General features: G+C 51.7%; 1 protein-coding gene across 2 annotated transcripts in view; it reads right to left on the reverse strand.

Moving 5' to 3' along the window:
- Positions 1-21,672, reverse strand: part of LOC126250778 (E3 ubiquitin-protein ligase TRIM37-like) — a 313,056-nt gene that overhangs the window by 273,052 nt on the left and 18,332 nt on the right. For both annotated transcript variants that reach the window (XM_049951588.1, XM_049951587.1), the window contains exon 2: positions 16,857-17,155. In XM_049951588.1, coding sequence (XP_049807545.1) covers positions 16,857-17,155 — 299 coding nt within the window. The remainder of the gene's footprint in view (positions 1-16,856; positions 17,156-21,672) is intronic.

Raw genomic sequence — 21,672 nt, forward strand, 5'->3', positions numbered from 1 at the left:
ATGCAGGCATCAGCAGAGCGATCCCTGTGTGGTCATGGGGCTACAACCGACAGGGTACATGGCACGTGGCGGCCAAACCACAACGGACTGGCTACCGTGCTGGATATCATGCGCAAATGAGCTAGAAGTCCATTATCATCGACAGCGCAGAAGGTGATACTGCACAGAGGATGGAGGAAAACACACCCAGGAGTGGAGGGTACCTCACCCAACAGCTGGAGAATGAGTGGAAGTGTAGATTCATGTCAACGAAGGATGCGAGGTGTCTCAGTGCATGATGGACACTACGCATCATGTAAGGCGCACTTCTCCAACTGGCTCACTCTTCGGGAAAATTTTGAAAAATGGTCAAACACTACAGGGGACCAACACATAAAGGCCGAAAAGAGTGGGACCCCTTTTAGTCGCCTCTTTTGACAGGCAGGAATACCTTGGGCCCATCCTAAACCCGTACTCCAAGGGGGGGGGGGGGGGGCACAAAGCAGTGATACGCCGTTTGTAGGTCAAAGAAGACTGCAATGAGGTGCTGACGTTTAGAGAAAACCTGTCGGACTGCTGCACAGAGGAGGGTGACCTCACCCAACAGCTGGAGAATGAGCAGAAGTGCAGATCCACGTCGACGAAGGATGCGAGATGTTTTGCTGTGGATCACCCCTGAAACCAAACTAATAGGGGATGGTTGACTGGTTGATTGAGGGGAAGGGACCAAACAAAATAGCAATGTTGTCATCGGTCCCATGATCCAAGATTGCAGAAACCAAGGAAGGAACAACACACACGACAGTCCAGTCAAGAGGAAGGAACAACACACACGACAGTCCAGTCAAGAGGAAGGAACATCACACACGACAGTCCAGTCAAGAGGAAGGAAAAATGGGCAAGCAAGGAGGTAAAAGGAATGTTGGCACAGCAGGAAGAGGATAGACCAGGAGGAGGCAGGGGAGGCCACAGCAGGAACACTATAGGAATGCTACAGACATTGAGGCACTAGCACTGCCATAAATCCTTCCTGATCCCCACACCATACCACGATCACAACACAACAGGGGCAACATCAGGGGAAACAAAATGGCACAAAAGACCAGACAAAACAGAGGAAAGGGGGGTGTAGTGGGGGGAGAGGTAGTGGGGGGAGGGGTAGTGGGGGGAGGGGTAGTGGGGGGGAGGGGTAGTGGGGGGAGGGGTAGTGGGGGGGAGGGGTAGTTGGGGATAGTGGGGGGGAGGGGTAGTGGAGGGAGGGGTAGTTGGGGATAGTGGGGGGAGGGGAGTGGGGGGAGGGGGTGGTGGGGGATAGTTGGGGGAGGGGGTAGTGGGAGGATAGTTGGGGGAGGGGGTAGTGGGAGGATAGTTGGGGGAGGGGGTAGTGGGGGGGATAGTTGGGGGAGGGGGTAGTGGGGGGGGGGGGGGATAGTTGGGGGAGGGGGTAGTGGGAGGATAGTTGGGGGAGGGGGTAGTGGGGGGGGGGGATAGTTGGGAGAGGGGGTAGTGGGGGGATAGTTGGGGGAGGGGGTAGTGGGGGGATAGTTGGGGGAGGGGGTAGTGGGGGGATAGTTGGGGGTAGTGGGGGGTAGTGGGGGGGGAGGGGGGGGTAGTGGGGGGATAGTGGGGGGAGGGGGTAGTGGGGGATAGTGGGGCGGGGGGAGGGGGGGTAGCGGGAGCGTAGTGCGGGATGGGGCCTTGTAGTGGGGGGCTTGTAGTGGGTGGTGGGGGGTTGTAGTGGGGGGAGGGTAGTCGGGTTGGAGGGTAGTCGGGTTGGAGGGTAGTGGGGGGAGGGTGGGGGGGTAGTGGGGGGAGGGTGGGGGGGTAGTGGGGGGAGGGTGGGGGGGTAGTGGGGGGAGGGTAGTGGGGGGGGGGGGGTTAGTGGGGTGCGGTTAATGGGGTGGGGGTATTGGGGTTTTTGTGGGGGTGTTTAGTGAGGGGGGGGTATTGGGGGTTTAGTGGGGGTGTTGTGAGGGGTAGTGGAAGGGGGGGTGTAGGAGGGTAGTGGAGGGGGTAGTGGAGGGGGTAGTGGAGGGGGTAGTTGGGGGTAGTGGGGGTGTGGGGGGTGATGATGGGGCGGGTAGTGGGGGCAGGTAGTGTGTGGGGGTAGGGGGGTAGTGGGGGTGCGGTAGAGGGAGGGGGGTATTGGGGGGGTAATGATGGGGCGGGTAGTGGGGGGCGGGTAGTGGGGGGCAGGTAGTGTGTGGGGGTAGGGGGGTAGTGGGGGTGCAGTAGTGGGGGGGTAGTGGGGGTGTAGTGGAGGGGCGGTAGTGGGGGGTAGTGGAGGGGGGGGGGGTAGTGGGGGCGCGGTAGTGGGGGGTAGTGGGGGGCGGTAGTGGGGGGGGAGCAGAAAACCCAGCCAGTGTGGAGGCAAGGCTAAGTCTTTCATAACCAACAGCAACAATAACCAAGGGACTCCAGTTCCACAGGGAAGTTCACAGACTTAAATCTATGAAGGTTTAAATCCAAAGGTACACGCACAACATCATCCAAAATTATGCTAAACACAGTCTCTGAAAATTATTTTGAGCAGTTAGTTAATGAGACCACTTGAATAGTAAATGGTTGTGAAAAAGCACTTGACCTCTTAGCAACAAATAATCCTGATGTTATAACAAGCATCAAAACGGATCCAGGAATTAGTGAACAGGAGGTCATCATAGCGAGACTGAATACCGTAACTCCCAAATCCTCCAAAAATAAACAAAATGTATATAGCTACTCAAAAAGGCAGATAAAAATTCACTTGATGCCTTCCTGAGAGACAATCTCCCGTCCCTCCAAATTAACAAGGTTAGACCAGATGTGACTTGAATTCAAAAAATAGTATCTACATCAATTGAGAGATTTACACCAAATAAATTAATGAACTACAGAGCACATCTCTTTGGTAAACAAAATGTGTCAGAACACTTACAGAAAACATGAAATAAAGAATGCCAGATTTAAATGAACAGAAAATCCTCAAGATTGGCGATATTTTGTAGAAGCTCAAAATTTAGCACAGGCTTCAATGAGAGATGTCTGTAATAGTTTCCACAATGAAACTATGTCTCAAAACCTGGCAGAAAATACAAAAAGATTCTCATTGTATGTGAAGTACACTGGTTGTAAAACACAATCAATGCCCCCTCTGTGTGATAGCAATGGAAATACTATCGATAACAGTGCCGATAAAGCAGAGTTACTAAAACACAGCCTTCCGAAATTCCTTCACCAAAGGAGACAAAGTAGATAGTCCAGAATACAAGAACAATTGCCAACATGAGTAACTTAGAAGTATATATCCCCGGAGTACTGAAGCAACTTAAATCACTTAAGAAAAGCAAGCCTTCTGGTGCAGACAGTATACCAATTACTTTGCTTTCAGAGTATGCTGATGCAATAGACCGATAGTTAAAAATCATATACAACCCAGGGCTCGATAAAACATACATGCCCGAAGACTGGAAAGTTTCATAGGTCACACAAATATTCAAGAAAGGCAGTAGGAGCAATGCACTGAAAGGTCCATATCGTTAACATCAATGAGCGGGACTTCAGAACATATATTGTGTTCTAAGAGAACGGTCTATTAACACGAAGTCAACACACATTTAGAAAACGTTGTTCTTACTAAACACAGCTATCTCCTTACTCACACGAAGTTTTGAGAGCTGTCGACAAGGGAATTCAAATTGATTACATATTGCTAGATCTCAAAAAGGCTTTTAACACTGTATCTCACAATCAGCTTGTAATCAAATCGCATGCTTATGAAATATCACCTCAGCTGTGCAAGTGAATTTGTGATTTTCAGTCAGAAAGGTCACAGTTCATAGTAACTGATGGAAGGTCATCGAGTAAAACAGAACTGATTTCTGGCATTCCCCAAGGCAATGTTATAGGCCCTCTGTTGTTCCTTATCTATATAAACGATTTAGGAAACAATCTGAGTAGCTGTTAGGTTGTTTACAGATGATGCTGTCATAGTCTAGCAAAGTCATCAGAAAAACAAAACCAATTGCGGAACAATTTAGAAACGATAGCTGTATGGTGCAAAAATTGGTAGTTGACCCAAATAATGAAACTTGTAAGGTCACTCACATGAGTGCTCAAAACTATCTGTTGAACTTCAGTTCCACCACAAATCAGTCTAATCTACAGGTCGTAAATTCAATGAAATACCTAGGAATTACACTCATAAACAACTTAAATTGGAAAGAACATATAGAAAATGTTGTGGGGAATGCTGCAATTTATTGGCAGAACAGTTAAAAGGTGCAACCAATTCACTAAAGAGACTGCCTACACTACAATTGTCCGTCATCTTTCAGAGTACTGCTGTGAGATGCGAGATCCTTACCAGATGGGATTAATGGAGTACATCGAGAAACTTCAACGAAGAGCAGCACATTTTGTATTATCGAGAAATAGGAGAGAGAGCATCATGGACACGATACAGGATCTGATGTGGACATCATTAAAACAAAGATGTTTCCATTTGCAGCAGGATGTTGTCATGAAATTTCTGTCACAAACAAGGATGGCGAGGACAGCAATGGTCGAGAGCTTGTAGGCTGCTTAAGGAGTCACTATAGATGAGGAGGGACTCACCTGTGCAGGAATGGATATGCTTAAGTGCGCGAGAGAGGGCTACCAACTCTGCAGTGAAAACACTGCAGCCATCCGACAAGGAACGTTGTTTAGTATGTCCAGCATGAGCATAAGTGAAGCCAGCATGGCCATCTACCATCATGCCAGATTATCTCTGAGCACTGGAATGTGCCAAGAGTAGAGAAAAATTGGTGGCGGATGGCCTCAGGATGAATTGAGTCTTTTTGGACTCGTGATAAGATCCAGACAAAGCTGAAGCCAAGGTATGGACCATGGAGCTGCATATGAGTGGACCCGAAGGAAAGGTGGTAGAGAGGGAAAAAACTCAAGAAGGGACCGATCGCAGACAGCTATCGCAATCCCTGACCTGCCCGACACTGTGGGAGATGGATTACCCTGTTTGGGAGGAGCAGGCAGTAATTCCGATGCTCACGTGAACTAGGAACATGTGTGGTATAATTAACAAACAGTTGTTGGGGCCTGGTCCACAATGGAGGGACCCCAGCCTCAGTAAGTAGGCTGTTCACAGGGCTAGTTTGGTAAGCTCCTGTCACAGGCCGAATCCCATAGTGGTGTATTGAGCCCAGTATCCACAATGCTGAGGGCAATGCTCAACCATATGCCAGTCCCCCATAATCAAGGTAGGACTGTCTCGGAGCTTTATAGAGCTGCAGAAGAGTAAAGCAATCTGCAACCCAGCTAGCGTTACGCAAGCAGCAATGAGTGTTAAAATGCTGCCAGCACTTTTGCTTAAGTTGACGAAAATGGGGAAGCCAAATTAGCCAGGTGTCAAAGAGCAGTCCTCAAAAGGGATAAGTCTTCACTATGTTACAGAGTTAGCCATTGAGGTAAAGCTCAAGATGTGAATGGACAGTACAACAATGATGGAAGTGCATGATGCAAACTTGGCAGCTGAAAACTGAAAGCCGTGTGTGACGACCCATGACTGTGCCTTTCATATGGCTCCCGGCAGTCAGTGTTCAGTAACACCAATACTTGAGGAGCAAAAGTGAATGCAAACATCATCGGCATATATTGAAGGTGATACTGAGGAATCCTCAGCTGCTGCAGTCACCACAGATGCCTACTGCAGCGGCACCTCTGCAGACAGACCAGCGACATGGGTTGCCAACTCCGCTGCGAAGTCAGGGCGACGCAAGAGTGTTTACTAGAGCAAGTACCACAGTTGACAACAAACTCGTAGGTACGGCCAATGTCCATCAGAGGGCAGCAACCAGCAGCAGAGGAAGGGGGCGCAATAATCAACGAACTATTTCTTGGCGATTGTGTGTGCAAATAGTCCTGGAATTATCCTTCCACCCAGGGCTAGATAAGCCGGCGCCTGGCCGCTCAGCAGGCAGTTATCAACTCTGCTGAGTGCGGAGAAGATCGACCAATACAACGGTGTGCCACCTCAACCATATTCTCTTTTCTGCAATGATTGTGAGACACTGCTTCCGTCATGTTAGGCTATCTTCCAGCTGTTAACAGCTGACTTCGACATGGAACAGTTGTACAGGTATAGAGTCGAAGGGAACTCTGATTATTGGAATTAGTTGTTACTTGTTTGATCCGCTAAAAGGGATCGTTATTGTTTTGTTGGTTCTGAAGAGTGTGTTACTGTTGGTGGTTTATTGTAATTTCCATAATAAAAAAAAAATGGCAAAATGAGTTGGTTCTTTCTCTGTAGATTTAGCAATTAATGGCCACTATAAAGAGAGGAACACTCAATACAGAGCCCTGCAGGACCCTATTCTCTTGGATATGGACTGAACTGCAGAAAGCATCAACTTGAGCCAGGAAAGAACGGAGCGACCAAAAATTCTTTATGGCGATCAGGAGCAATCAAAAGCTGAACGGTTAGCAGACTCTAGGTATACCGAATTATCAGTGGTGGAGTGGTCTTGACGGAAACTGCCCAGGGATGGAGCCAGGAGGTCCCGAGACTCAATGAGCTAGTACAGCCACCAGCTCACCATGCATTTAAGCAACTTACACAGAGCTTCGGTGAGGCTAATGGGGCAGTAACTGTCCATCTCTAGCAGGTCCTTGCCAGGTTTCAGCACTGGAACAACGATGCTTTCCTGCTGTCGCAATGGGAACACACCCTCACTGCAGATGCGGTTGAAGATGGCAAGGAGGTGGCACTGGCAATCCACTGAGAGATGTTTAAGCATTTGATAGTGAATATGGTCTGGCCCTGGAGCTGTATCAGGGTAATGGGCAAGGGTACTGCGGAATTCCCATTCACTGATGGGGCATTGTATGGCTCAAGGTGGCATGTAGATAAAGATAAGCACTTTTGTTCCACTCACTGTTTTAGGATACTAAAGACAGGTTGATAATTCTCAGGTACATATGTTCGAGCATAATGTGCAGCAAACTGTTTAGCAATTGCATCTGGGTTTATATAGGTAGCTTCATTCGTTAAAAGTTCCAGGTACAGCTGCAGGGGTCTGGAATCCGTAAAAGCGTCTGATGTTTGTCCAAACCTGAGGAGAGGTATGTAAGCCAATGGTTGAAACATACTGTTCCCAGCACTCCTCCTTCCATCGTTTGATTAGTTTGTGGGCCTGGGTACAGAGCAGTTTAAATACAATGAGTTGCTCCATCAATGGGTGCCACTCATGACATTGGAGAGCCCACCTACAATCTCTAATGGCCTCAGCAGTTTCTGGTGACCACCAAAGCACTGTCTTGTGGCAGGGGCAGGGGGAGGAGGGGGGGGGGGGGGGGACCAGAGGAACAGGGTAATGTCAAGTCAGCAGCAGAAACAATGGTCACAGTTGTGGTTTGGACCATCACATTGATATCGCCATGTGGTGGATACCCAACAGTGGCAGTAAAGATGAAACCATCCCAGTCAGCCTTGTTAGGAGCCCACCTGGGCAAGCATCCAGGATAGTGACACTGGGGTAGGGACAGGAAGATCACCAAATGATCGCTACCACACACTGTCATGAATTCTCTAGTAATAGATGGTAGAAGGCCAGGGCTGCAGACTGAAATATCAATGGCCGAGTTGGTGCCATTAGCCCTAATGAAATGTGTGGGAGCACCAGTACTTAAAAGACGAAAGCCTGAGCTGTGTTAGTAGATGTTTGACATCTTTGGCATGGCCAGTGCTCATGGTTCCACCCCACAGGAGGTTATTGGCATTGAAACATCCAAAATTAGGAAATGTGGGGGGAGATGAGAAACCAGTGCAGCCTATTCATTTTGAGAGGTACATACGTACATACTCCACCTGACACCTTGTCACATTCAGTATGGTTCTTGTTAATATCCCCAATGCCCATGAAAGGCAGGGGTCTGAAATACTGGAAACCAAGTTTCCTGAAGAGCAATGCAGAAAGCACAAGAATTGCTTACGAGTTGTCAGCCAGGTGGCGAAAAAAACTGACGCAATTCCACTGGCGGATTAAGCTTTCGATGTACTGGGAGTGTGGGGACTGAGGAGGCAGTTTATGGTCCAGGGTCACCTGCTGCCGCCTGTTGAGTGCTTGTGGTCTGTGTGTCCATTGGTTCTGATGCTCCAGTGAGATCCAGGTCCTCTGAGGACACTACGATCTCAACCTCACCCTCAGAATTGGAACTTGCAAGAAGCGGTGGTGTGGTGGGCCACCAGATCTCCTTCTCCATGGTTGTCTTTTTCCTTTCATCTCAGTTCTCTTTTAGTTTCTCTGGCTGGGAGGACTTCTTTGAGTTTGACTCAGGAACGAATGATGATCGTGAAGCCCTACGACCAACAGCTTATGACCCTGAAGGCTCACTATAGAAGTCACAGCTGGTGGGGTTATCGTCAGCAGAGGGTGATGTCTAAACTACAGCATAGGATGATATCGTGTGCACAGAGTTTAGACAGTCATATTTCCTTTTTGCCTCTGTGTAGGTCAGTCTGCCCAGAGTATTACATTCTTCCTCTCTTTCTGATAAATGGTGCAGTCCAGTGAACAGGGGGAATGGTGCTCTCCACAGTTGACACAAATGGGAGGAGGCGCACAATGAACATTCATGTGTGACGGATGTCTGCATTTGCAACATGTGGGGCTGGCATTACATAAAGAGGACATGTTCCCAAATTTCCAACATTTGAAGCACGCATATGGCGAGGAATGTAGGGCTTATCGTCATACCGACAGACCATCAAGATGGCACTGGAAGCAACCCTGTTGTCCTTACACTCCCCATCCACACGCCTGATGAAGTGTGCACCTCTTCGCTGCAGGTTGGTGCGCAACTCGTCATCTGACTGCTAGATAAGATCTAGACAGAATATAATTCCCTGGTCCAATTTAAGCTCTTATAGGGGAGGGGGGCTGATGGAAACATGGGCATCATCCAGCTTGCCATAGGTGAGCAAAGCACGCGACTGGGCAGGTAATGCTGTTTTTATCAAGACTGACCAGTTCCACAATTTGGACGTTCCCACCACTTCCCGAAAGTTGTCCTTGACAAGAAACAGATGTTTTGTTGTCAAAGGATTCCCTATCAAACTTGGCACAAACTAAGTATTGGGGAGAATGTACCTCTCCTTGATCTTCAGCCCTTTGTTACTCCAAAGGTGTAGCCTGAGAAGGGAATGATTTGGAGTCATGTCTCTCAGCATTATATTGCACTTTATCTCTCTTAGAGATTGCTGGGGCCACTCAACCACCAGCATCACCAACTTCATCTGCTTCATTGCAGGTCATCTGCCCCAATGCCACTTACTCCGATCAGGGGCTCTCCCCATGGGCACCACCCAGCCACAGCAATGACCACATGGCACAATGGCCATTGCTGAGAGTCCTGATACCCCAAGAAGAGGTTATTAACTCCTTCGCATACATGGGGAGTTTACAACTCAGGCACCAGCAGTGCGATCCCTGTGTTGCCGGGTGCTACAACCAAGAGGGTACATGATGATGACGCCGCCCCCCCTCCCCCCCCAGTCCCAGTGACAGACTGGCTACCGCACTGGATATTGGCTGCCAAAACGATCCATTATTATCGTGGATGCAGGAAATGACAGCTCACAATGGATGCAAAGCATGCACCCCAAAAGATGTCCTTGCCCAAAAAGCTAAATTACAGATGTAATTACAAATTACAGTTACATTACAATAATAGGTGCAGAAGGTCTCAGCACACAATGGATACATGGCGCAACATGTAGGGCATCCTTCCCCAAATAGCCAGCACTTCTGTAGAAGGTGGAGGTCAAACCCTAGGATCATAAATGATTAGATCGAAAAGCAGGAGACTTCTTTTAGTTGCCTCTTATGACAGGCAGGAATACTGCATGTCCATTCTAGCCCAGAACCCAAAGGGAGGAAATGTTGTTGTTTCAGTGAACTGAATCATGGAATACAACATTCACTGGCAGTGAGCCACTGACAGAATTCCTTCCATTTGGCACCATCTCCAACATGTCGATGTCAGCACACTGCTGCTTATATGAATGCAGACCCTGCTCAGTTCTTGAGCAGATCAATCAGATTTGCGCAATACCAAGTGGTGCAACAATTCTAGGGCTGCATTGTATCATTTCAAGAATGTTTTCAGTTTCACCAAGATCTTGTTGGACGGGATGTTCAAACACAACATGTACGCAGGGAAGCGTACCACACTTATGCTGACAGTCAAACTGACTGCTACAGACCCTGCTATCAGGAACTCCATGATTAGGAAATCATCATTTGTATTCCCAAACAGTGACTCTGGAAATCCCGTTGCAAAATCCGTAGACAAATATCATGTCACCATACTCTGTGTGTGTGAAGATCTGTGGCACTTTAGTGACCCATACTGTTTTGACTGTATGTGTAACAACACTATACTACACTTGCACAATAACTGTAGTACTGAAACATGAGGTAAACAAGTAAAAGGCTGCAAATAGGGTGTTCTGCTCGCTCATATTTGCTTGAGCCCTCCACACTCAGGCATAACTCACTCTATTGGGAATGCTCAAAGCATTAAGGCTGTGGTCAAATGAGGTGCTGTGGGGAAGGTAGAGGTCACCCTGTCTGGGGCACTCGCTGCACTGCTGTTGCAACTGTTTTAGTTGCAGCTTTGTGTGTCTGGAGGCTTGCGTCACTCCTGACAAACACTCACCAGTTGATGGAACTACACTCTTATCACTTTAGTTATGCTGTAGACATACATAACTGTATGATAGTATGTAACTGAAACACCATTTTGGTCCATTAGTGAAAATAGCTTGCTTTATGAAACAACAAAAATTAGGAAATAGTTTGAAGTTTCACAGGAAAATGATGTAATTACCAACTTTTGTGTGTCTTGTAATAAAAAATTACACTGCTGCTTTTTATAACACCATATGCTTTTCCGATCCAAATGTACATGTGCGTATTCTACCACCTGAGAAATTATAAATCTAACAGGAACAAAACTGTCTCCAAATTATTTCCTTTTGGTGTAATTACAATGAATTGACTCATTTCAGATCTGTCTGCTTCATCCGTCTGAGGTAACATTCTATGCCACACTAAAATTTCTTTTGCTAGCCACATTTGAGATTGGAACACAAAACATTATTCTCCCTAAATTAGATAGCTTGGGAAGGACACTACAGTAATGCTTTCAGCTCTCACACAAATCTTCATCACCACCAAACTATGAGGTCATCAGTCCCTTGTTCCCAGTAGGCCAATTACCCAAGAGAAAGAAGAAAACAAAGAAGACATATGGCACAATAACAGGAGGAAGGAAGAACCAGGAGGACAACAAACACTACACTGGAAAAAAAACCCCGGAAACATTAAAACCTCCACCCTTAAAGCCCTAGGGTGGAGGAACAGAGAGACAAAGGACTTGCACTAAAACTCAGATCAAATGATAAAACTCACCCTCTCGAATAAAACTTAAAACTAAAGCTGCTGTTGAGGGACTGTCTGCCAACACTGAAGGTAGGGTGCTGGGAAAGTTAAAAGTCCGCCACACAGCGGCTAAAAGTGGGCACTCCAGCAAGAGGTGGACGTCAATCATTGGGGAGGTAACCACGTGTGAGCCACGTATGGCCAATGCGGAGCCGACAAAGTAAAACTGATTTCCTGTGAGAAGCCTGCAGGGAAGACTTCCACACATCCGCAGTCTCCTTAAAGACACGCAATTTGTTGTGCCTACCGATATGCCACTCCGTCTCCCCAAGCCGAAAAACCTTGCGACATAAGACAGAACGCAGGTCAGTTTCAGACATGCCCATCTACAGGAGCGGTTTCTGCATAGCCTGTTTGGTCAGCCTGTCAGCAAGTTCAATGCCTAGGATTCCGATACATCCTGGGGTCCACACAAACACCACTGAACAACTGGACCGTTGCAGGGCAGAGATGGACTCCTGGATGGTCGCTACCAAAGGGTGGCGAGGGTAGCACTAGTCGATAGCTTGTAAGCTGCTCAGAGTCAGAACAGAGAAGAAACTACTCACCATAACAGGAACAGATGTACTGAAGTGCACGAGATATGGCCACAAGCTCTGCAGTGAATAGACAGCAGCCAGCAGGCAAGGAATGCTGTTCAATATGGCCTCTGTGGATATACATGAAGCCAACATTACCATCAGCCATTGAGCCGTCGGTGTAAACAACTTCAGAGCCTCAGAACACGTCAAGAATCGAGAGGAAGTGACAGCGGAGAGCGGCAGCGTTAACAGAGTCCTTAGGGCCATGCAAAAGGTCCGGGCGAAGCATCGGCCGAGTTGTACACCACGGAGGTATACATGAATGGACCTCAATTAGAGGTGGTAAAGGGCAGGACCCCAGTTCGGAGAGAAGGGATTGCACGCGAACCGCAACCGTGAGCCCTGACCTGGGATGCTAATGCGAAAGATGAACTGCCGCAGATGGGAAAAGGAGACGGTAATTTGGATGCTCAGGAGGACTACGAATGTGTGCAACATAATTGGCAAGAAGTTGTGCATGTCGGTTCTGCAATGGAGGGACTCCAGCCTCCACCAGGACACTGGTCACCGGGCTCATTCTCTAAGCTCCCGTCGCTAGGCGAACGCCACAGTGGTGCACTGGGTCGAGTAAACGCAATGCTGAGGGCGCCGCCGAACTGTAAACCACATTCCCATAGTCGAGGTGGGATTGAACAAGGGCTCTGTAGAGCTGCTGCAGCATAGAGCGATCTGCACCCCAGTTGGTGTTGCTCAGGCATTGGATAGCATTGAGGAAACGGCAGCACTTCCACTTACGCCGACACACGTGAGGTAGCAAAGCCAATTGGGTGTCAAAAACCAGTCCTAAGAATCGATACAACTCCACTACAGTAGGTGGATCATCATTAGGATAAACTTCTGGTTCTCGATGAACAGTGTGATGCTGACAAAAATGCATGATACACGACTTTGCGACTGAAAACCGGAAGCTGTAGGCTAGAGACCATGACTGCGCCTTGTGAATGGCTCCCTGTAGGCGCTGCTCACCAATACCAGTACTGGAGGAGCATTACAAAATGCAGAAGTCGTCCGCATACAGAGAAGCAGAGGCCAACGGCCCTGCATCTGCTGCTAGACCATTAACAGCCACTAAAAATAGAGATACACTCAATACAGAGCCCTGCAAAATGCCATTCTCCTGAATATGGGGGAAACTGTGGGAGGCACCAACTTAGACATGGAAAGTACAGTGCAACAGGAAGTTTTGGATTAAAATCTGAAGCAGGCCCTGGAGACTCCACTCATACAGTGAGGCAAGGATACGATGTCACCAGGTCGTGTCATATGCTTTACTTAAGTCAAAAAAGATGGCAACCAGATGTTGGCGTACGGAAAAGGCTGTTCAGATGGCAGACTAGAGGGGGACAAGATTATCAGTGGTAGAGCGACCCTGGTGGAAGCCGCCCTGACATGGAGTCAGTAGGTCACATGACTGCAGGACCCAACCCAACCCCCGATACACAATACATTCCAGCAGCTCACAGAGAATGTTGGTGAGGCTGATGGGCCGATAGCTATCCATATCATGAGGATTTTTACCGGGTTTAGCACCGGAATGATGGTGCTCTCCCACCATTGTGATGTAAAGACGTCATCGCACCAAATATGGTTGAAGATGACGAAGAGATACCCCTTGTAGTCAGATGACTGTGGATCTGATCCGGCCCAGGAGCTGTGTTGGGGCAATGCGCAAGGGCGCTGAGGAGCTCCCAACTCTGTAAATGGGGCGTTATAGGGTTCACTGTGGTGTGTAGTGAACAAGAAGACTTTCCTTTCCATCTGCCGTTTGACGGTGTGAAAGGCTGGGGGGTAGTTCTCTGACACAGAGGCTCAAGCATAGTGCTCAGCTAAGTACTTGGCAATCGAGTTTGCGTCTGTAGAGAGCATGCCATTGATGCTAACTCCAGACACACCTGTTGGGGTCTGGTACCCAAAAAGACATCTGATCTTCGTCCAGAGTAAATTTGAGTGCCGCATCCCGTGGCTATGACCACCTCTTACGCCGCCGCTATATCAGTTGTAGCCCCATCAGTTCCTTGAGTTCCAATTGTTGGCTCTCAGAGCCGGAAGACTACACCTGCTCCCTTGACAGTGGTGGTGGTGGTGGTGGTGGTGGTGGTGGTGGTGGTGGTGGTGGTGGGGAGGGGGGGGGGGCGCACTTCCCTCCCTGTTGCTCCCACACCACCTACCTTGGGAGCACTGTCCCCTCAACCATCAGGGACACCAGTCCCCACTTCTCAGCTGGGGAAGCGTAAGTCTTCTTTGGCTCCTCTCGCTAGGAGGGGGTTCCTTGGGTCACTCCCTTCCCAGGTTTCTGCTAGTGGGAAAGATGACACCCACCAGTGGCTGAAGTGCCCAAAAGCAGCTGGTTGCAGGGCTTCGTGATCATCCTCAGCCCCAAAGACTGAATCAGTGAAGCCCTTCCAGTGAAAGAAACCCAATGATCAGCAAGAGAAATCCAGGAAGAACACCCCCAAGACCAAACAAATTGCGGAACTGCAATGCCACGTCGAGAAAGTGAGCTAAAGATCTCAATGCATGATGGACACGATGCACCATGTAAGGCGCCCTTCCCCAATTGGCTCTCTTCGGGAAAATCACATAAAGACCGAAAGGTAAGAGACTCCTGTTAGTTGCCTCTTATGACAGGCAGGAATACCTCAGGTCTATTCTAACCCCCCGGGCCCACAGGGGGGAATCTGTAAGACATGAGAGCAAAGCACATGCCAAAACATATGTAGCTGGCATCCTTATCTGTCACTAATGAAAATCTCTCTCAAAAATTGTAACAACTGATGACTTTTGCACTCAGGATGAAATGAAATGACTGTATGGTACTGGTGGCCAGGTGTACCCACCTGGGGCAGTTAGATTTCTTCATTTGAAGTTTTTTGTTCAGAATTAGTTCTATCACCCCTCGTAGCATGTACCTTTTCCTCCTCACTCATCCTGTATAACCCCACCACTAATTCCACCTACTGAGGTACTGCACTAGCCTTTGATTTTCCATGTTCTAGTACATATCACTTATTCAAGAGAATATTTCTCTCTTCATTTACTAAACTCGTATTCTCCCACAGAACATCCACGACAGAAAATCTCTTAAGATTGTATCTGACTGCTTTCTGTTAATCTGATCAGTCAGGTGCACCTCCTGGTGCTGTATGGCTAACAGCTAGTGACAGTTTGAGCCTCTTGCTTTGTATACCGTCTAACATGTTGTAACCCATTCTGGTGGCTCTCCTTAGGACTGTCACCCAGCCACAGGATATATTGGGCAAATAACCAATACATGGAGTCCCCATGTTCCAGATATGCAGCTTAACCCTAGACATTTACTGGGAGTTCATTGCTCAAACACCAACAGTACAATCTCGTGTGGCCAGGAGATTATAGGCGTAGCAGTACTTGATAACTCCCAAAAGAGATTGGCTACCATGTTGGGGCTTGGACGGGTGACGGGTGGGTGTTAATAGTAATTGTGAGAACAATAAACTCTGGCAGACGCTGCATGGAGATTTTTGTTCATGATAAACCTAATAAATTTACACAATGAAAACACAGGAAAAGATAGACTGCTACTGACCGCAAAGAAGACAAGCCAAGTTGCAGACAGGCACAATTAAAAGATATGTACACAAAGCTTTTGGAAACAGCCTTCACCAGCAAAAAAAGAAGCACTCACCACTCTTACACACAAGCAAGCATACCTCACTCACACATGATCACCAACTCTGGCATTCTGACCAGAGCTGCTGGAGTTGGTGATCATGTGTGAATGAATGGTGTGTGTTTCGCTTCTGCTGGTGAAGGCACTGGCAAAAAGCTTTGTGTAAGCTTCCTTTAATTGTGCCGGCCCACAAATTAATGTGTCTTCTTTATGGTAAGTAGTAATCTGTCTTTCCCTATATCGCTGATATTCCTACCCAAAGTTTCCATTGTTTAAATTTACACAATGGATATTTATGAAAATTTAGAAGTGTAGTTTGATGACTACCACTGCACATATCATGCTTTCCATTCCATAGAAAACATCAGCACTGTTGTTGAAAATGTGTACCTTAGTGCAGAGAAGCCAATTCATCACAATTTGTCCATACTGGACATTTTAAGTAGCAACACATACGAAATTCTAAAGGCTCTATATGTTCGCCGATTAAACTAAACAGAAAGACAGAAATCAAACAAAAGCAGAATCTTTCACACCTTTCCTAATCTTAAACCAAAATGACACGTGACATTTCCACTGTGGGGATCTTACTCCCTCTGTGATAGCGGCAAAAAGTTTCATATGAGGTAGCAGTGTACTTTTCACATAGTGAATACAAAATGAAACGGGGTTTAAGTGGTGCACACTTAACATTATTAGTGTATGTAGAGAGTATGATAGCATTTCTCAATACTCCTGTCACTAAAATTAAGCAGAATTTCAGCAATGAATGTCTGATTGCATACAGGATGTCACACCATTGCAACTTAATGAGAAACTTAATTATGTGAATTAAATTTCTATTTGATATTCATAGCTCTAATTAAATTGACATTAAATAATCGCTGTACTGCAATGAAATACTCAAAAATCTAAATAAATCACAAACTATACAACCAAGTCAAACTTATGAAGCTAAAACACCTACACAGTAGTTATTTTTTGGTACAAAGATTAGTTAGATGAAATGTGAATATGAGTTGTTTCAGAGTAATGCCAAATCAGAATGTTGAAGTTATGCCCACATTCCACTCCCTCTGGCAATCCTTATTTACAAAATTAACCAAACACGTGTGCACACAAATCATTTCACCTTGGCAATATCAGAAATCCATTTTGATTAATTACCTGTCCCTGCCCAGCAGAGTTCCACTAGGAGAGTTTGCTGTTGTTGCTGCTGCCCCTGCAGCCACAGCTGCCGCCTGCTGCTGCAGGGTATCCAGCTGCTGTGTGACCTCCCTCACCCAGCGACAGTTCACGAGTTCGTGCAGATGTAATGGGGCACGACAATGTGGGCACTGTGGTCTCTGCTCAGTTAGCCACCGTCTAATACATACGTAGCAACACAACTTCGAGCAATGGGGGCAAAGGTGTGCATCCCTCAGTTTCTCCATGCAGATGAAACATCGGAAAACTTCAGCCAGTGTCTGTGAATGGAAAGAGCTTCTGATTATCAGTGAAAGTGGTAGCACAATTTAAGACTTTCAAAATATTACATTAAACTGCATCTATATTCTAATTTTTGTCAGTTACATAATTCAATAAGATTTTTGGCAACAAGGAAAATCCCATTATGGATCACTAGCCAATCTTGATATTTAGGAAAAAGAAATGCAAGTAATTCTCACTGCAAAAACACATCTTATACTCAGCACGCAACAAAAAAGAAATAAAAAGAAACATGAATGTGGCAGACTTTCATAAGCTCACTGGACAAAATATTGATAACTCCCTTAGAAGAGCATACAGATCACTTTGGAGCACTGTAAATGGTGTGGACTGTCATCTGCCTCCCTACTACTGATGTCAGGGCGCAGGAGGGGGGGAGGGAGGGAGGGAGGGAGAGAGGGAGAGAGGGAGAGAGGGAGAGAGGGAGAGAGGGAGAGAGGGAGAGAGGGAGAGAGGGAGGGAGGGAGGGAGGGAGGGAGGGAGGGAGGGAGGGAGGGAGAGAGGGAGAGGGAGGGAGAGAGAGGGAGGGAGGGAGGGAGGGAGGGAGTGGGGAGTGGGGAGGGGGAAGGGAGGGGAGAGGGAGGGAGGGAGTGGGGAGGGGGAAGGGAGGGGGAGAGGGAGGGAGGGAGTGGGGAGGGGGAAGGGAGGGGGAGAGGGAGGGAGAGAGGGAGGGAGAGAGGGAGGGAGAGAGGGAGGGAGAGAGGGAGGGAGAGAGGGAGGGAGAGAGGGGGAGAGGGAGGGGGAGATGGAGGGGGAGAGGGAGGGAGGGAGGGAGAGGGAGAGAGGGAGGGAGAGGGAGAGGGAGAGAGGGAGGGGGAGGGAGGATGGAGGGAGGGGGAGAGAGGGAGGGGGAGAGAGGGTGGAAGGAGGGAGGGAGGGAGGAGGGAGGGAGGGAGGAGGGAGGGAGGAGGGAGGGAGGGAGGGAGGAGGGAGGGAGGGAGGGAGGGAGGAGGGAGGGAGGAGGGAGGGAGGAGGGAGGGAGGGTGGAGGGAGGGGAGAGAGGGGTGGAGGGAGGGTGGAGGGAGGGTGGAGGGAGGGGGAGGGAGGGGGATGGTGGGAGGAAGGACGGGGGAGGGTGGGAGGGGGTGGGAGGGGGGAGGGAGGTGAGAGGTTGGGAGGGAGAGGAGATGGTGGGATGGAGGGAGGGGGAGAGTGGGAGGGAGGGGGAGAGTGGGAGGGAGGGGGGATGGTGGGAGGGAGGGGGGATGGTGGGAGGGAGGGGAGAGAGGGTGGGAGGGAGGGAGGGGGTGGGAGGGGGTGGGAGGGTGGGAGGGAGGGAGGGGGTGGGAGGGAGGGAGGGTGGAGGGGGGAGAGATGGAGGGTGGAGGGGGGAAGGAGGGAGGGAGAGGGAGAGAAGGGGAGAGAGGGAGGGGGAGAGAGGGAGGGGGAGAGAGGGAGGGAGGGAGAGGGGAGGGAGGGGGAGAGAGGGAGGGAGGGAGAGGGAGGGAGGGGGAGAGAGGGAGGGGGAGAGAGGGGAGAAGGGAGGGAGGGGGAGAGAGGGAGGGAGGGGAAGAGAGGGAGGGAGGGGATGGTGGGAGGGAGGGAGGGGGAGAGAGAGAGGGAGGGAGGGGGAGGGAGAGGGAGGGAGGGGGAGAGAGGGAGGGAGGGGAGAGGGATGGAGGGGGGGGGGAGAGGGATGGAGGGGGAGAGAGGGAGGGGAGGGGGAGAGAGGGAGGGAGGGGGAGGGAGGGTGGGAGGGAGGGGGGAGAGGGTGGGAGGGAGGGGGAGGGAGGAGGTGGTGGGGGGAGATAGGGTGGAGGGAGGGGGTGGTGGTGGGAGAGGGTGGGAGGAAGGGGGAGGGAGAGGGGTGGGAGGGAGGGAGGAGTGGGAGGGAGGGAGGGAGGAGTGGGAGGAGGGAGGGAGGAGTGGAGGGAGGGAGGAGTGGGAGGAGGGAGGCGGAGGGAGGGTGGGAGGGAGGGAGGCGGAGGGAGGGTGGAGGGTGGGAGGGAGGGAGGCGGAGGGAGGGTGGGAGGGAGGGAAGCAGAGCGAGGGAGGGAGGCGGAGGAGGGTGGGAGGGAGGAAGCAGAGCGAGGGAGGGAGGGAGGGAGGTGGAGGGATGGAGGTGGAGGGAGGAGGTGGAGGGAGGGAGGCGGAGGGATGGGAGGGGGGATTGAGGGAGGGAAGGAGGGGGGATTGAGGGAGGGATGGGGGAGAGAGGGTGGAAGGGGGAGAGAGGGTGGGAGGAGGAGGGGGAGGGGGGAGAGAGGGAGGGGAGGGGGAGAGAGGGAGGGAGGGGGAGAGAGGGAGGGAGGGGGAGAGAGGAGGGAGGGGGAGAGAGGGAGGGAGGGGGAGAGAGGGAGGGAGGGGGAGAGAGGGGAGAGGGGGAGAGAGGGAGGGAGGGGAGAGAGGGAGGGAGGGGAGAGAGGGGAGGGAGGGGAGAGAGGGAGGGAGGGGGGGAGAGAGGGAGGGAGGGGGAGAGAGGGAGGGAGGGTGTGAGAGGGAGGGGGTGAGGGAGAGAGGGAGGGAGAGAGAGGGGGGAGGGGGAGAGAGGGAGGGAGGGGGGAGGGGGAGGGAGGGGGAGGGGGAGAGAGGGTGGGTGGAGGGAGGGATGGGGGAGAGAGGGATGGAGGGTGAGGGTGGGTGGGAGGGAGGGAGGGGGGAGAGAGGGTGGGAGGGGGAGACGAGGGTGGGAGGGGGAGAGAGGGTGGGAGGGGAGAGAGGGTGGGAGGGGGAGAGAGGGTGGGAGGGGGAGAGAGGGTGGGAGGGGGAGAGAGGGTGGGAGGGGGCGGGAGTGGGAGGGAGGGTGGGAGGGTGGGGAGATGGTGGGAGGGAGGGATGGGGGAGAGAGTGTGTGGGAGGGGGGGGATGGTGGGAGGGAGGGAGGGGGAGAGAGAGGGTGGGACGGAGGGAGGTGGGGAGAGAGGGTAGGAGGGAGGGAGGGGGGTGGGAGGGCGGGGGTGGGAGGGAGGGAGGGTCGTGGAGGGGGAGAGAGGGGGAGGGAGGAGAGAGGGAGGGAGGAGAGAGGGATGGCAGAGAGAGGGATGGCAGAGAGAGGGAGGGGGAGAGAGTGAGGGAGGGGGGAGAGAGTGAGGGAGGGGGGAGAGAGTGAGGGAGGGGGAGAGAGAGTGAGGGAGGGGGAGAGAGGGGGAGGGAGGGGGAGAGGGGGGAGGGGGAGGGAGGGGGAGAGAGGGAGGGAGGGTGTGAGAGGGAGGGGGTGAGGGAGAGAGGGAGGGGAGAGGGGGGGAGGGGGAGAGAGGGAGGGGAGAGGGGGAGGGAGGGGGGAGGGAGGGGGAGAGAGGGATGGAGGGTGGGTGGGAGGGAGGGATGGGGGAGAGAGGGATGGAGGGTGAGGGTGGGTGGGAGGGAGGGAGGGGGGAGAGAGGGAGGGAGGGTGTGAGAGGGAGGGGTGAGGGAGAGAGGGAGGGAGGGGGAGAGAGGGAGGGAGGGGGAGAGAGGGAGGGAGGGTGTGAGAGGAGGGGGTGAGGGAGAGAGGGAGGGGGGAGAGAGAGTGAGGGAGGGGGAGAGAGAGTGAGGGAGGGGGAGAGAGGGGGAGGGAGGGGGAGAGAGGGGGTGGGAGGGGGAGGGAGGGGGAGAGAGGGAGGGAGGGTGTGAGAGGGAGGGGGTGAGGGAGAGAGGGAGGGGGAGAGAGGGGGAGGGAGAGAGAGGGAGGGAGGGGGAGAGGGGGAGGGAGGGGGAGGAGGGGGAGGTGGAGAGAGGGATGGAGGGTGAGAGAGGGTGGGTGGGAGGGAGGGATGGGGGAGAGAGGGATGGAGGGTGAGGGTGGGTGGGAGGGAGGGAGGGGGGAGAGAGGGTGGGAGGGGGGAGAGAGGGTGGGAGGGGAGAGAGGGTGGGAGGGGGGAGAGAGGGTGGGAGGGGAGAGAGAGGGTGGGAGGGGGAGAGAGGGTGGAGGGGGAGAGAGGGGGCGAGGGGGAGAGAGGGGGCGAGGGGGAGAGAGGGGGCGAGGGGGAGAGAGGGGGCGAGGGGGAGGGAGTGGGAGAGAGGGTGGGAGGGTGGGGAGATGGTGGGAGGGAGGGAGTGGGGAGAGAGTGTGGGAGGGAGGGGGGATGGTGGGAGGGAGGGAGGGGGAGAGAGGGGGTGGGAGGGAGGGAGTGGGGAGAGAGGGTAGGAGGGAGGAGGGGGGTGGGAGGGAGGGGGTGGGAGGGAGGGAGGGTCGTGGGAGGGGGAGAGAGGGGGGAGGGAGGAGAGAGGGAGGGAGGAGAGAGGGATGGCAGAGAGAGGGAGGGGGGAGAGAGTGAGGAGGGGGGAGAGAGTGAGGAGGGGGGAGAGAGTGAGGGAGGGGGGAGAGAGTGAGGGAGGGGGGAGAGAGTGAGGAGAGGGGGAGTAGGAGAGAGTGAGGGAGGGGGAGAGAGTGAGGGAGGGGGAGAGAGTGAGGGAGGGGAGAGAGGGGGGGAGGGGGAGGGAGAGAGGGGGAGGGAGGGGGAGGGAGAGAGGGGGAGGGAGGGGGAGGGAGAGAGGGGGAGGGAGGGGGAGAGAGGGGGAGGGAGGGGGAGAGAGGGGGAGGGAGGGGAGAGAGGGGGAGGGAGGGGGAGAGAGG

This window comes from Schistocerca nitens, chromosome 1, assembly GCF_023898315.1.
Source record: "Schistocerca nitens isolate TAMUIC-IGC-003100 chromosome 1, iqSchNite1.1, whole genome shotgun sequence".
Taxonomy (NCBI): domain Eukaryota; kingdom Metazoa; phylum Arthropoda; class Insecta; order Orthoptera; family Acrididae; genus Schistocerca; species Schistocerca nitens.